The sequence below is a fragment of the Synchiropus splendidus genome, chromosome 8 (assembly GCF_027744825.2).
Source record: "Synchiropus splendidus isolate RoL2022-P1 chromosome 8, RoL_Sspl_1.0, whole genome shotgun sequence".
NCBI lineage: Eukaryota > Metazoa > Chordata > Actinopteri > Syngnathiformes > Callionymidae > Synchiropus > Synchiropus splendidus.
In genome coordinates this window covers 21,964,562-21,980,248 of record NC_071341.1, presented here as the reverse complement: position 1 = coordinate 21,980,248, position 15,687 = coordinate 21,964,562, and the positions used below count along the sequence as shown (strand labels likewise).

The window sequence follows — 15,687 nt, the reverse complement described above, 5'->3', positions numbered from 1 at the left end:
CTTCTTCACTCTGATGAGTCAGTCTCAAGGTCGAGCGGTGTATTAAAGCTAAAGGCTCCGCTTGTCTATGACTGACCTGAAGACACTGAGCACTCGCTCTGCACTAACACTTGTTTTTCATTCCCACTTCCTGTCCTCTCTTCTTCCCCAGCTTTTCTTCTTCTGGGTGCCACTTCACCCTCCGAACCTTCTCCTCTTCAGTGACCCATTTATTTAATTCGACCTTAATCCCAACAGAGAAAGAGGCACTACTGGCGTCTGGACTGCAAGTGCATCACCCTGTTCCAGAACAACACGTCCAACAAATATTACAAGGTACGGTTCACTGCCGGACTGTTTTCAAGTTTTTGTAAACACTGATTCTTCTATCGGAATATTTGAAGGGTTTATAAAATACAAAAGCTAAACTAAAGCCAGTAAGTGCTCAAAGATAAGAGATATTATTATACAATTTTCTGGATTATTATCGTGATTTCACCTGAGTGCATTCACAATAAAATAATATTTTTTATAATATAAATATACCATAAAATAATGAACAATCACTTGATTAAAGAAATTAATATATATTATTTGTAATGTGTTCACTTTCTTTTAATTTGGCACTACTTTTCACAATAATAATAATAAAATAATAATAAATAATAATAGTAATAATCATCATCATCATCATCATCACCATCTTATCTATTTTGGTGAGAGTGAGGTCAAATTTGAAATAATTGGATTATAACAATATGAAAAACTTAACTTCTAGATTGAGGTTTATTTGTTGTCACACAATCTGAGTCTACTCATAGTTATTTTGATATATGTCATCGATATATTGCTTTTTTTTTCATTGTATTTTTGTTTTTTTCCCCTGAAGTATTTGTTAGTGTTTAGTTTATATTTGAAAACAAAAATGTTTTCTCTTCCATTTAGTCAGTCGAGAGTCGAAGAGTCTATTAAATGAATGCATGTGCTGTGTGTGTTATTCCTAACTCTCACGTCCGTGGATGTTAACTCCCTTCTCTTGCAGGCGATTCCACTCTCAGAAATCCTAGAGGTACGGCCTGCTGGAAACTTCACTCTGGTCCCCGCTGGCACAAACCCCCACTGTTTCGAGATCATTACAGGCACCATGTGCTACTTTGTGGGTGAAGACCCCAATACCCCCCTCCATGTGCCCCCCAGTAACCCACAGACTGTCCCTGAGACGCCCCCCTCCCCAAGCCAAGTGGCACCCAACAGCGGCATTGGCCGCGAAGTTGCCAAGGGGTGGGAGAGCGCCATTCGCCAGGCACTCATGCCTGTCATTTTCCAAGATGCTCCGCCAGCGGAGGGAAACACAACTCACAGTACGTTGGAAGAAACTTTCATCGTGAGAGAGTTGAAGCTCATCCTTGATTCCTTTTCTGTTTCAGGACAAGCTTCAGTCAGCATTTCTGTGTCCAACAGTCAAATACAAGAGAATGTGGTAGGGACTTTTCCTCTATCCCAACACCAGTTAGTTTGTATTTAAAGTGAGTCGTAGTGAGGCATAATACATGTCGTATTAAGAAGGTTAGCGATGGAGGTACTGGGTGAGCGATGAATGCAATACTGTGTCATGATACCTCAGCCACCCATCATCGCTGATAGGAACTTGAATTCATCCTTACATAAACCTCCATGAGAACATGGCAACCCAGCTGCCTTCAAATATTTTCTTAATCCTTTTCCATTTGAATGCTCGACACAACACCACGGAATACTCCGTCTAATGGGCTGTGTTTCTTCAACTGCCTCCCTGCAGGACATCGGCATGGTGTACCAGATATTTGCAGACGAAGTTCTAGGATCTGGACAGTTTGGTGTGGTGTATGGAGGTATGACTGCAGCCTTTAATCCCGACCTACACGGCAAGTGAACACATGAAAGGTGTCACACATGGACTCATCTGTTTCCACAGGGAAGCACAGGAAGTCAGGGAGAGACGTAGCGGTCAAAGTCATAGACAAGCTTCGTTTCCCCACCAAACAGGAGAGTCAGCTGAGGAACGAGGTGGCCATTCTGCAAGTGAGTAGAGAATTGCCTTTTTATTGACTTATTTTTAAGTTCATCACTGTGTCAAAGAGCAGCGTGAAAATGTGTTAACTATTTAACGATAGTTAACTGACCTTGTACGTATTCACTTGTAGATTAAAATTGCATTATTGCGTTTGACCGCTAGAGGGAAACAAAGCTTCGAGTTTGTTGACGCCGCTGTTTTGACGAGCGCTTCTATAAGGGTTTGCTTATTTTCTCGAAATTATAAATATTATTATCAGGCGTTGTTGACTGCTGAATCTGAATTTTTGATCTATGTTGTTTTGTTGACTCTCGAATCATTATTGCCGAATGTTTCCTCATACCTTTTTCCCCTCAGCCGGCAGACTGATGAATTTGTGAACAGCTCTTGTGGTTTATTTAATTATTTGTTACTTCTCTTTTATTTATTAATTTTTTTTGTTCATTATTGCACAATGTACCAAAGCACTTTCCAAGTTGGTGGGATCCTCACTGACACTGGCAATAAAGCTGATTCTGATATCACTTGACTCTGTAGCCATGAACAGCCATATGAAAAACAAGAGCATGACACGAGTTCTCTGTGCCAATATTAAAATCTCCCTGCCCTTGTTTTTTCCCTCCATCAGAGCTTGCGTCACTTGGGGATTGTGAACCTGGAGTGTATGTTTGAGACCCCGGAGAAAGTCTTTGTTGTGATGGAGAAGTTACACGGCGACATGCTGGAGATGATTCTGTCCAGTGAGAAGGGCAGACTCCCTGAGAGGCTCACCAAGTTCCTTATCACACAGGTCAGCCTTAGTTTTTCTCTACCCTAAAATAAACCCAGGGCTGAATATTCCAATGAACTGAATAAATCGAACTGACTAGTTCATGTATCAATTCCTGTGTGTGTCTTTTTCCTTTAGATTCTTGCAGCCCTCAGACACCTGCACTTTAAGAACATTGTCCACTGTGATTTAAAGCCGGAGAACGTGCTGCTGGCCTCGGCTGACCCCTTTCCCCAGGTAGGAAGAAGCAAGCCACACCCACTCAGTCCCTTCCGTTGACTCACATTCCTGCGTGTATTCAGGTGAAACTGTGCGACTTTGGTTTCGCACGCATCATCGGAGAGAAGTCTTTCCGTCGCTCGGTGGTGGGCACCCCAGCCTACCTGGCCCCCGAGGTCCTCCTCAACCAGGGCTACAACCGGTCTCTGGACATGTGGTCGGTGGGGGTCATCATGTACGTCAGCCTGAGCGGGACGTTCCCCTTCAATGAGGACGAAGATATCAACGACCAGATACACAACGCTGACTTCATGTACCCCCCGAACCCGTGGAAGCAGATCTCCTGTGATGGTGAGCTGTGAATAGATGTGTCATATTGATAATACTGTACATACAAATGCCAAAATGAAGCAGTAACAAAGAAATGAAGTTGCAATACCATCATTTTTTTTATTAATGAATGAAATTGTTCTGACAATTTTGTGTGCTCTTCTCGTGGAGCTTGGGTGGAGGTGGGTTGTGCATTGCAAAACGTAAATCATCATTTTATTCATCCAATAACGCAAAGTAAATCTTCCTCATCTTAATGGCAATCTACTCATAACTTTTATCTCAGCGATCGACCTGATCAACAACCTGCTGCAAGTCAAGATGAGGAAACGCTACAGTGTGGACAAGAGTCTGAGCCACTCGTATTTACAGGTGAGTTCACTGAGTCAGGCAACACTCTGAGGAGGCCAAGGTGTTACGTTGCTACATGGCCACACGGTTACCTTTCAACCTCAATTCTTTTCACCGATCACATTAGCTTCTTTGACAAGGTCACGGCAATGAAGCGGAAATGCCACCGGGTCGATCTAGTTAGTTAGAAGGTTTGAGTTGATGTGTCTCTGAGCAACACACTTGGCTACTTACTTATCATTACTGATGAGGTGATGCACCGGGTCACAGCCTCCTGCTGTCGGTGGGTGGATCAAAGCATAGAAAATGGAAAGCAGGGTTACAAACATACTGATAATTGGGCTGTTTTTGCCTGGTTTCCCCCCGAGGGAGGTAAACATCCTTTTGTCTTCTATCATATAAGGTCATCCTGCAGGTTTGCAGTGTATTAAAGCCGCGGTGTGTTCGGTGAGAATATTTGCTTTTGGCGGCGCCACAGGTAAATGAGTGTAATTGCAGGCTGTCATAAAGCTGGGTCTCCGGTCCCACCCCTCATCCCATGTTTGTTTATGAGGAAAGACTGTGACGAAACAGTGAAAAATGTAATCACAGATGGCAATATACACAACACTGTCCAGCTTATACTTGCTAAGGCAACTTCTAGAAGCATCTATCATTCGACCCTCCGTGATGCAGCCATGGACCCAGATTATAAAACTTGACCACAAATCTTTCAGTTCTGAGAAATAAATCTGTCAGAGTCATCACGGGTCCGTCTCCGTCACATGTCCGGCTTGAATGCTTGGAATGCACACTTGAGTCCGCGAGCTACGGACATCAGTCTTTGTGACTTTCTTATGTGATTCTTCTGCGAAATACATGCTGAAAACCTCTCATCTAAGCCGCGGAGGTGCGCCACCTTCGTCTACAGCGCTGTAGAATAATACAGACGAAGAAGCAGCCATTTTCCTCTCTCGCTTTATTACATCCTGACTGTCATGTGGTTCAATAAGGAGCAGACCAACAGCGATCAGAGCGTGAGCATCAAAACGTCCATTCACATGTTTATTTCGAGTTGACTATGGACATAGACGTCCGAGTTAGAAACTGTTCTTCACTGTAGCCTGGACAGTGCGGTACGACAAACAGCAGACAAACGTCCATAACTGCATATACACTACACTTATATACCAGCATATAGACATGTGTTTAATGATTTGGCAACACAAAAGAGACAGCAGTGAACACAAAATTGACTTACAAGTCAAGTAGAAACATCGCCACTCCAGGATCAGATGAAAAGCCTTTTGCAGCCAGGCTGTAAAAGCATCTCCTGTATTGACACTTGTCCAGGATCTTGCTCTGTCATTCCATTCTTCTGCCATGATGTAAACAAGGAACTCGGCTCGCTGCCAAGGTGCTCTGCCCCTCTGCTGTAAAGTGTTGCAGTGGGGGTGGAGTTGGGGCAGTGATGTCCCTCACAGAACACACCCGGGCGGCTCGCCCAGAGAAGGTTACATAGTGCAAGGGAGTGTTTAACCGAGAGCTGGAGAGTCTGACTCCAGGACTTTGGACTGTTCAAAATGAAACCTGTCATCTCAGGAAAATTCTATTTATGTCTAAATGTTACGGATTGCTGCTTTAATTTGTCCCAATAAATGGCTTAGAAAATGATCAGGGTTGAACAGTGTCATATGACGTGGCACGGAATGATGAGAATACAGAAGTGAGGTGAGAATCAAGGAAGCAAAGGGGGGACTTTAGCTGTTAGTCCTGAGGAGTTATTCTCACTCTCATCTACTTTTTCTTTTGCTATTTTTTTCATGGTTTCTGGTTGCTGAGTTTGTTGCCTTCAGTTTCCGGTTTGGCGGGTCAGAGTGTTGTGACCGTGACAGAACCTCTGTGTGTGTGTGAGATTATCGGGGCGCGCCACAGACACCAGAACCTGATATGATCTTCAGCCTTCCTCATCTTTGATCGAGATGTGACCAACAAACATTCTGTTGAGACAAACCTCAGTGTGGTCCATTACGGAAAAAGCCTGCTGCTGTAACTGCTGCTAAATGATGCTTTTAATTGACTCTGCGTTTCAGCCACATCCGAGCAGAGCCTCTTAATAGTTCTGTTGTTGTCACAGTGGTGATGGATCCAACTGCTGCCATATCTGCTCGCAATGTTTTGACCAGAAATTTCACTCCACTATTACCGCAGTCTCCAGACACGTATTGTGGAGGAGAGATTGAACCTTTCATTTCATATCTGTGTCCTGAGAAGCTCCGCCCATGACTTCAGCACCTATGGATGTGAGAGTCGCAGCACGGTGGTGAATACAGCTGACATTTATTCAGCTCCAGCGCTCTCAGTGCATTTAAGTTCGGTCATATCCACAGAGAGAACATGTTGACTTGTGGGTTTGTCTTTGGCTTGTGCAGGACTACCAGACGTGGCTGGACCTGCGGGAGCTGGAGATGAAGCTGGGAGAGCGCTACATCACCCACGAGAGCGACGACAGCCGCTGGCAAATGTTCGCCCAGGAGTACACTCTGCCGTACCCCGCCCACCTGGTGGCGCCGCCGCCTGCTCCAGGCTCGGACGAGGAGGAGGGAGGGGAGGACGCAGACGTGCAGGGTCTCACCGAGAGGGTCAGCATCCTCTGACCTCTCCAGAAGGACAGGGGGAGGAGCTACATCAGGTTCATTTGAAAGCATCACATCTGGTCTGCATTTTCTCTCTGCATTTACAGTAGGTTCAGTACGTCCTGTATTCTTTAGATGAAAGACACTACAGCTGAAAAAGAGAAGGCAGGTCTTTGGACTCTTGGATTTGGATCAGGGAGTGAGGTCTCACCCATAGAGCTGCTGCTCCACACCACCTATGCAAGACAAAGTGGTTCAGGTTCCCACCAACAATCGGATGAAGAGGTCTTCTTGGTAAAACTAATGAAACTCTACAGACAGTAGATTGAGGTGCTAAAACAGTGAGAGTCCTGGTCCGGTTGCAGTCCACTGTCCTAGTGAGGCCGTCTGTTATGATGACGTGAGACGCTGCATTCAGGCTGGTGGTCGTGAGTCCGGCCTGCGCTCTAACTTCAGGTCTCAGCCTTGTCACTCAGTACATTACACCAGGGGAGTTCATCGGCGTGAACGTGCCTTTCGCCGCTGACCAGTCAAGGCTACGTCCTCAGGTCGGCGAGATTGCTGAAATCACTTTTTCTAGCTTCTTAAGAGCGTAGTGAAGCCAACAGGGACCGCTGAGCTCAAGTGTCCTTTGCTGCAACACAGCATTTCTTCTCCCAACATCAGTGCATCTCACCACCGCAGATGCGTGGCAGGTTCCGACAGCGGGAGGCGCACATGCTCATATCGAACACTCCTGCTGCAGCCACAGCACCCGTCATGTTGTCAGGGTTTTAACATTGTCTTGGTGGGTCTAGAAAAAACATCTCGGTTTGGGCATGCCTTCAGTTATTGACATTTTTTATTCAATAAACACATTTCAAGTTCTTCTGGGCACAGACGTCGATGGGGCCCATGTTTTGACTCCAGCAATCGACACAATTGAGGCTACAGTCTGTCAAACCCAAACACAGAGGAGGCAAAACTCATCTTTAATTCGGAATAAAACAGTTTCAACTCTTCTTAAATACAGCAGGCGAGTCGCAGTTGCAGTGCATTATGAGTCTATACTCAACATTACGTTACGATCCGGATACAGACGGATCCTTCTGCCTGAGCTCTGCGTTCATTTCCTCCATATTTCTCATATGTTTCCACAAATAGAGCAGTACCACCGGAAACCATGGGGGGCAGTGTTGCTGTTACTACCCGATGCGTAGCTATAATGAGACACGAAGAAGTGTTAACAATGGTGGAAATTCTCTGTGGCAGCCTCACCAACCTCCGCCTCTGTTCCCTCTTCTGTGCCAGAGCTACATGATGAGTTGCTAGTTTGTTGCTGTCATAAACTTGTGACTCTGGGCTGCTCCCCCTGGTGGACATGTTGGTGAACAGCGTTACCAACGTAAAGAAGACATGGAAGCGTGTGATCAGTGACATGGTTTGACTCCGCGATGATGTGATGACACGACAATCCTTTCAGCGCTGAAGATGGAAACACGTGTCCGAACCACACCAATAATCACTCGACGGTTTGAATCTTCTTGGAGTTTCATGCTGCGATACGTGATGGGCTGAACTCACCTCAGCTCTGAGGGCAAACACACCCAAATGACCTGAAGCTCCTTTGGACCAGTTTCCCTCACAGATCTGGACATTCTCACCCCCTACATTCATCACCTGAATATCTGTTACTGGTGACAAAACTCTAAGTCAGCAGGAGCCCAGATGCTCCTGGAGCCTCTCCCTCCATCTTGGCTCGTGCGTTCCACCGTGGCTGACCTCCTTTCACGTCCGTGACGTTGCATGTTTCTGTGAAGTTGGTTTACTCGCTTTAACTCAACCCATGTGTAACCTGAAGCCCATGTAGTGTCAAACTCTGTTACTTTGTAACTTAATAAACATCTCCTTTTTGTCTCCAGTCTTCATTCCTCGAGCCCAGAGAGACATTATCACGAGTCAACAAAGACCACCGTGAGCCAGTCTGTTGAAAGGAAGGAAGTCAGCCGCTGCCACCTCGGCAGCAGGAGACAGCAGTAACCGCAGCAATTACCGGATCTGCCCCTCCAAGTCTAATGGACCGTAAGTCCCCTCCATTATGAAGGCACGTGGACGGGTCCAGATATCATGGTTAATGTCCCTGCCGCTCACTTCAGGAGTCCATTTCTCAGCAGGCCTTCACCAAACAAGATGGCTGCTGACCATCGCTGTGGCTGAAAAGGTTTAGCAACACAGTTGTGGCTCCTGTTGAGTGACGTGTTATAGAAGGTAGAAGATGAGAAGGAGGCTGCATCCGATCAGACCAGAGTTGGAAGTCATCCAAGGAGTCACAGTTTTGGGCTCCAGGCGACCCGCCATCTCACAGTTTGGCGAAGGTCTGCACTCGCTGAGTGCCTTTCTACTTCGATGAGTTTACTGCCAGCAATAATGAAGAATGGAAAGCGAAAGTAAATGCTGAGTCACTCATTTTATGAGTCAATGAGTCAATAATGATAAAAGATTAACCGTAGAAATACAAGAAATGCAAGTATTTATGAGTAGAACATATATTGAGAGTCATTCAAGAGGCTTCTATCAAAGATTGTTGCCACATGTTTCTAGTTCGGTTCTGATTTTTTCATGACACAAAATGAAATCCCTTGGGGCCGACAGCTGCAGTCAAAGGGCCAAATGTGGCTCCGGCCCCTGTCTTCGTGGAGGTTTTTAGTGTGGTGTAGTTTCACTAACGTTTGACCTCTAAACTGTCTGGATCTCCACGTTGTACTGGGAAGATGAATCAGCGGAGGATCGGCCAGGCAAAGGTCAACACTCCAGTCACAACCTGGGTTTCACTCTCTCAACGCACCACCAGTTTTTCCTCTTGTGCTTGTGCTGGACTGTCCAGGTCTGATTTTCCAAAGTTGTAAACACATTGGAATGAAACTATGACAAAAGTTTGGAAAGCCCAGAGAAAGTCAGAATTTTGGGCGCGTTGCTTCAGTGTCTCTCACTCCATCTGTTCCTGGTTTATTCTCCCATTCATCCTTGATATCATATATGACCTCATGGATGCCCTGGACACCTCCAGCATTCATGTCCGACTCAAGGCCAGAGTTGGTCCCAGTCGTGCTTTCATGTGCTGAGAGCTGAGGAGAAGAGGCGGCCTGGAGTCTGTGGTGAGGACCTTTGTGTTTAGACCTGTTGAGACTCCCTGTTGAATCTGTTCCAGCCAGCAGGTCTTGTTCAGCCCGTAACTAAGACTTTGGCCCCTTGCATCACTGAGTTTGAGACTTGAGAGCTCTCAGTCTTCTCTGCTGTCTGAGCCCAGAGTGAACTGTCAAACCACCTTTGAACTGTTGCTCGCCTCCATTGTTGTGGTTTATCTTGGTTCCTGAAGCTGAGGTCAGCACATCTCAGCTGCGTGGGTGCTGTCCTATGTTCAGTATATGCAGGATGAGGTGGACCTGAAACTGATCACTGAGGAACTAGGTCTTTCACAGCCATGTGACCGTGTGGATGGGTTTGCTTTTCCAAGTCGAGATTTGAAGGTGCGACTCACAAGAATCCTGGTTCTGTGGATCAGATGGTGAGCATCTTCAGCCTCCCTCTCCATCAACAACAACCTTCTCAGCTGAGTCTCCCTCCCGTCACATCGATGCGGTCAGCACAAATGTCAGTGGCTGTGGTGAAGCCCATCAGACGCTGCCGCTCTGCGGCTCATGATCGCTCTCTCTCTCACACATTAATAACTGGTAATTCAGTGGGAGCCTCTTCACTGGGAGGTTGTTTTGACGTCTCCAAGTTATGACTGAGACTGAAAGGTTACGCAGGAACACACCTCGGCTCTTAGCTGCCATGGAGACCCAGGGTGTATTTCTACCTGCCATCCATCATGGCTGACACCTCACTGCCGAGCCTCGTTCAGCCGTTTACACCTCTCTTGTTTTAGGATCAGAGCCAGGACTCGAGTCAAAGAGAAGGGTCTTCAGCCACTGAGACACATTTAGTCAGTCAGCAGGGTTCAGACTGACGGACGAGTCTGTTGCAACAGGCCTCACTCAGATTTGATTTATATACCTCTCTCTCTCTCTCTCTCTCTCTCTCTCTCTGGGAAATGTAGGAACAAAACTGTATTTCTAAGCTCATTCATTTCAAAAGACAAACAAATGGACAACGGAAAAATGCCACTGTTGAAGTCAATAAAAGCTTTAAAGCCGTTTAAATGGAGCATTTCTGTCTTGGGTCAGATGACTGCAGGTAGTGATGGGCCGATGAGGCTTCATGAAACAGTGTCCTCATTTCAGAGCCCACCAGATGGTGCTCTCTCCTCTAAAGTCATTGGATTTGACCAACCATTTCAATGAAACTTCACCTTGTTTTTAAACCCACAGCGCCACCTACTGAGCTCTAAAAGTAAGGTCACTGTTTCAAGAAGCCTCACTGTCCCATCACTAATTCCAGCTAAAGAGCCCCACACTTTGAGTCATGTCATGGTCAACAGTGATGTTTGATCAATAATAAGTTGGAGGATCACGTCAGTCTGTGGTAAACCCCAGACCCATGGGACGCTCCACAGCTCACTACCACTAACAGTCTTCATCATTTGCTCCAGACCGAAGAGCAACAGCCGCTGCACTGACTGAACCATGAAACCTGAGCTCCGCTTCATGCTGTTCAGCTGCAACAGTGACTAAGAGATTCAGCTGAGAGCAACTGTGGCTCAGCCACCAACCACATGCTCTTCTCTCTCTCTCGCGCCGGAGAACAGAGCCCCTGGAAAGCTCTGCTCTGTGGACCTCACTGACTGTGCTCCCAACATGGAGGCAACAGGAGACTGGGAGCTCCGTCTGAGTTACGCTCAAGCTCAGTGATGCAGGTCACCACCATCTTCTGCCTTCACCACAGTGATGATGGAGTGTTGGCCCTGTGAGGCCTCCACTCTCTCCTCCACTCTCTCCTCCACTCTCTCCTCCACTCTCTCCTCCACTCTCTCCTCCACTCGCTCCTCCACTCTCTCCTCCACTCTGTCTTCCACTCGCTCCTCCGCTCTCTCCACACCTCTCTCCTCCACTTTCTCCTCCTCTCTCTCCTCCACACTCTCCTCACCTCTCTCCTCACCTCTCTCCTCCACTCTGTCCTCCACTCTCTCCTCCTCTCTCTCCTCCACTTTCTCCTCACCTCTCTCCTCACCTCTCTCCTCCACTCTGTCCTCCACTGTCTCCTCACTTCTCTCCTCCTTTCTCTCCTCCACACTCTCCTCACCTCGCTCCTCCACTCTCTCACTTCTCTCCTCCTTTCTCTCCTCCACACTCTCCTCACCTCACTCCTCACCTCTCTCCTCCACTTTGTCCTCCACTCTCTCCTCCTCTCTCTCCTCCACTCTCTCCTCACCTCTCTCCTCCACTCTCTCCTCCACTCACTCCTCACCTCTCTCCTCCACTCTCTCCTCCACTCTCTCCTTACCTCTCTCTTCCACACTCTCCTCACCTCGCTCCTCCACTCTCTCACTTCTCTCCTCCTTTCTCTCCTCCACTCACTCCTCACCTCTCTCCTCCACTCGCTCCTCCACTCCCACCTCCACTCTCTCCTCCACTCTCTCCTTACCTCTCTCTTCCACTCCCTCCTCCACTCTCTCCTTACCTCTCTCTTCCACTCTCTCCTCACCTCGCTCCTCCACTCTCTCCTCACTTCTCTCCTCCTTTCTCTCCTCCACACACTCCTCCACTCTCTCCTCACTTCTCTCCTCCTTTCTCTCCTCCACACTCTCCTCACCTCTCTCCTCACCTCTCTCCTCCACTTTGTCCTCCACTCTCTCCTCCTCTCTCTCCTCCACTCTCTCCTCACCTCTCTCCTCACCTCTCTCCTCCACTCTCTCCTTACCTCTCTCCTCCACACTCTCCTCACCTCGCTCCTCCACTCTCTCACTTCTCTCCTCCTTTCTCTCCTCCACTCACTCCTCACCTCTCTCCTCCACTCCCTCCTCCACTCGCTCCTCCACTCTCTCCTTACCTCTCTCTTCCACTCTCTCCTCCCCTCCCTCCTCCACTCTCTCCTCCACTCCCTCCTCCACTCTCTCCTCCACTCTCTCCTCCACTCCCTCCTCCACTCCCTCCTCCACTCTCTCCTCCACTCTCTCCTTACCTCTCTCTTCCACTCTCTCCTCACCTCGCTCCTCCACTCTCTCCTCCCCTCTCTCCTCTCCGCCACTCACTCCTCAATCTCCGATCTCTTCCAGCAGCGGCGGGCCTCCCAGCTGCCACACTGGCCAGAGGAGCCCTCCACACACTTCCCTCTCAGCCTCTCACACAAGCAGCTCGTGACGGTGAACAACTCCTGACCAAGAGCAGGACAAACACCTGCCTGTTTCCCGCTCATGAAGACCAGGAGAACAGAGCCAACTATATTAAATCTTAATTTAAAATGTTTTACATTTTTAGAAACTATTTTGAAAACGCTTTTTTTCATTTCTTTCTGATTTCCTTATGATTATCTTTAAGCTCTCAGCAGGTTATTTATGTGCTCCGCTTTCACCACATCAACCCTGTCCAACCCTCCAGTCAAGACAATGTTGAGGCTCTTTTAGCTACCACGGCCCAGGCCTGGGGCATCACAGCACTTGCTGTATGAGTCAATGATTTTATTCTCACTTTTCTGATGAATTTATTGGCTATTCATTTATTTCATTCTTGGGTGTTTTGAGGGGCTTTTATGACTGAAATCCTATAATCACTGCTGAAACGCCTTATTCTGATGCCTCACTTTTTCCTGTGAACTGGTTTAATGTGTTTCATTGTTCCCTGCCGGCTTTTTCTTTCATCCTAAATTTCCAATTGTAGATTTTCTTTTCAGAATGATTTCCGTGCAACTGTTTCTGATGCGTTTGATCTCATGCCAAGTGGCTGGAGCCCATGATGATTATAACAGATGACTTTGTGTCCACTTTTCTTCGGTGGATTCCGTCGCCGATCATTGGCTGGATTGGCTCTAGCAGCAGGTTCAAAGTAGTGATGGGCTGGTGAGGCTTCATGAGACAGTGTCCTCATTGCTGTGCTCTCTGCTCAAAAATCATGAAACTTCACCTCATTTTTAAACCAACAGCGCCACCTACTGACTGAGCTCTAAATGCAAGGACACTGTTTCATGAAGCCTCACTGACCCATCAGTAGTTCAAACCCTCACTGTCATGGACTGGACTCTCCCACCTCCCTGAACGCCTCATCCTCCCACAGCTGCTGGGTTTCCAGGCTGCTCCACCTAGTGAGGCACGTGATGGAAGCTTCTAGAGTTTCTGGAAAATACAAAAACATTTAGTGGAGATGAGCAAGCAAGCAAGCGCTGACTAGTCTGTTTTCTCGTCACACGTAAAACAAGAGGATGTGGCGGCCGTGAGCTTGAGGACATCCTGTAGACACGCGACGGGGTAATTGAGGCGCCGGATTGAGATGATACTGAAGACAGGAACCGCAGTGCTCAGATCAGTGTGAGCCACTGTTTTTGATGCTTCTGTTTACTGGTCATGTCGGGACAGCAGCAGAGTCCATCAGGCTTGTTGGAGGGGAAACTCTCCTCAGCCTCTTCTGTGGTTTCACGTCATTCTCAGCTGCAGAAGTGACGTGCAGAGACGCTTCCGTCACCCGGTGTGATCTGCATGACACACACGCTCTGTTTTACTGCCACAAAGTCACTTCCTTGCCGCTGCTGTCATGGGTTGCGTCAGCGATGACGGTGAACTGCGACGGCTCACCACAACTTCTTCAGAAAATGATCCTCATCTGACATTTTCATTCTTGTTTTTTTTCTTTCACATTCGCATGTTATACACATGAAACTGCCTTGAACTAGTTAGTCAAGTCTTCATTTCAAAGCAAATACTGGCCTTTTTTTCACTGTTTTCTAGTGATAGGCCGATGAGGCTTCATGAAACAGTGTCGTCGTTTTCAGAGCCCACTAGATGGCGCTCTCTGCACTAAACTCTTTGGATTTCAACAACCATTTCAATGAAACTTCACCTAATTTTCAAACCAACAGCGCCTCCTACTGAGCTGTGAAAATAAGGACACTGTTTCATGAAGCCTCATCGGCCCATCCCTAGTGTTTTCACAACCAAACTGACCAGGAGAGGATGGAAGATTCGTCCTGAGCAAGAGATGCAACATCTGGAAGCAGTGAACTGTGGATTTTCAATGTTTATCATGTTATGAAGGGAGTTGGAGAATAATTATATTTGAGCTAGTGATGGGCCGGAGATGCTTCATGAAACAGTGTCCTTATTTTCAGAGCTCAGTAGGTGGCGCTGTTGGTTTCAAAATGAGGTGAGGTTTCATTGAAATGGTCGTTCAAATCCAAAGAGTTTAGAGCAGAGAGCGCCATCTAGGCTGTTCTGAAAATGAAGAGGCTGTTTCATGAAGCCTCATCGGCTCATCACTAGAGTTTTCACAGCCAAACTGACCGGGAGACGATGGAAGATTCGCCCAGGCCAGGAGATGCAACATCTGGAAGCAGAGATCTGTAGCGTTTCATTGTTTACAATGTTGTGACAGGAGTTGAAGAACTACTGTATTTGAGCTGGAGAGGAAGTTGTGTGACGTGTTTTACTGTCAGTCTCACTGGAAACCACAGTGACACACACACACCTGACACTACACCTGGGAAGAATGGAGGAATGAGGTCAAAGTTCAGAATCATCGACTGCTTATCTGTTACATGAGTGAGTGTTCTGACCATGTTAAAGCTGAAACATCCAGTGGTGCCGTCCCTCCGTTCATAACAGTTAGACACATGAGATAGGGAAGTGAAACTTCACAGAGGGTCATTTCACCATTTGATTTTTATTTTCATACAGAAACCCAGAGGCTGTTTCTGGTAAGTCAAGTCGGTCTTTACCGTTGCTCTCCTGGGGAAAGCCCCTCCCTCCTGGCCGCCGAGTCTTCAGGGGGCGGGGCCTGTGCTGGGGGGTGGGGGGTGGTGACTGAGTGCCTTATCAATATCGACGGAAGGATTGATGGCGGCTCACTCAGCAAATGAAGCTTCCACGGGCGGGAATGAGGCCTGGGAATAATGCAGGAGCTGCTCACTTGCTGTGGATAGAAATGAGCCTTCCAGGACGCGAGAGATGCAAGTCCAGAGCTGTTCTCTCGTCTCAGTAGTCCAGATATATGAGACCTAAAGCGACAAGCGTTGATTTATTTTGAAGCATTTCTGACCAAATATTTGCTACCAAGTGCTCTACAGGCAGACGTGAACAGGCGGCGGTGAGGTCACATGACTTCCAGGAGCAACAAGACTCAGACTTGGAAGAGTGAGATCTTTTCCTGTGGAGAACGCTGAACATCACTTCTGCACCAGTTTCCCAACCCCTGGACCTGACTTCCTCCATGAACCTCCCTCCCTCCTTCCTCCCCCCACCTCCTCCT

General features: G+C 47.4%; 1 protein-coding gene across 3 annotated transcripts in view; it reads left to right on the top strand.

Annotated features, from left to right (window-relative positions):
* The window catches only part of prkd2 (protein kinase D2), a 30,862-nt gene extending 19,721 nt beyond the window's left edge, over positions 1–11,141 (top strand). Inside the window, exons 9-19 of one of the 3 annotated variants that reach the window (XM_053872196.1) lie at positions 238–315; positions 1,022–1,340; positions 1,407–1,459; positions 1,778–1,850; positions 1,934–2,040; positions 2,661–2,822; positions 2,940–3,038; positions 3,104–3,371; positions 3,637–3,722; positions 6,113–6,372; positions 6,452–11,141. In XM_053872196.1, the coding sequence (XP_053728171.1) occupies positions 238–315; positions 1,022–1,340; positions 1,407–1,459; positions 1,778–1,850; positions 1,934–2,040; positions 2,661–2,822; positions 2,940–3,038; positions 3,104–3,371; positions 3,637–3,722; positions 6,113–6,337 (1,470 nt within the window). In that variant the 3' untranslated portion in view covers positions 6,338–6,372; positions 6,452–11,141. Of the gene's footprint in view, positions 1–237; positions 316–1,021; positions 1,341–1,406; positions 1,460–1,777; positions 1,851–1,933; positions 2,041–2,660; positions 2,823–2,939; positions 3,039–3,103; positions 3,372–3,636; positions 3,723–6,112 lie in introns of all 3 variants that reach the window. The other 2 variants (XM_053872195.1, XM_053872197.1) reach the window with 2 other exon arrangements.
* The last annotated feature ends 4,546 nt before the right edge of the window (positions 11,142–15,687 follow it).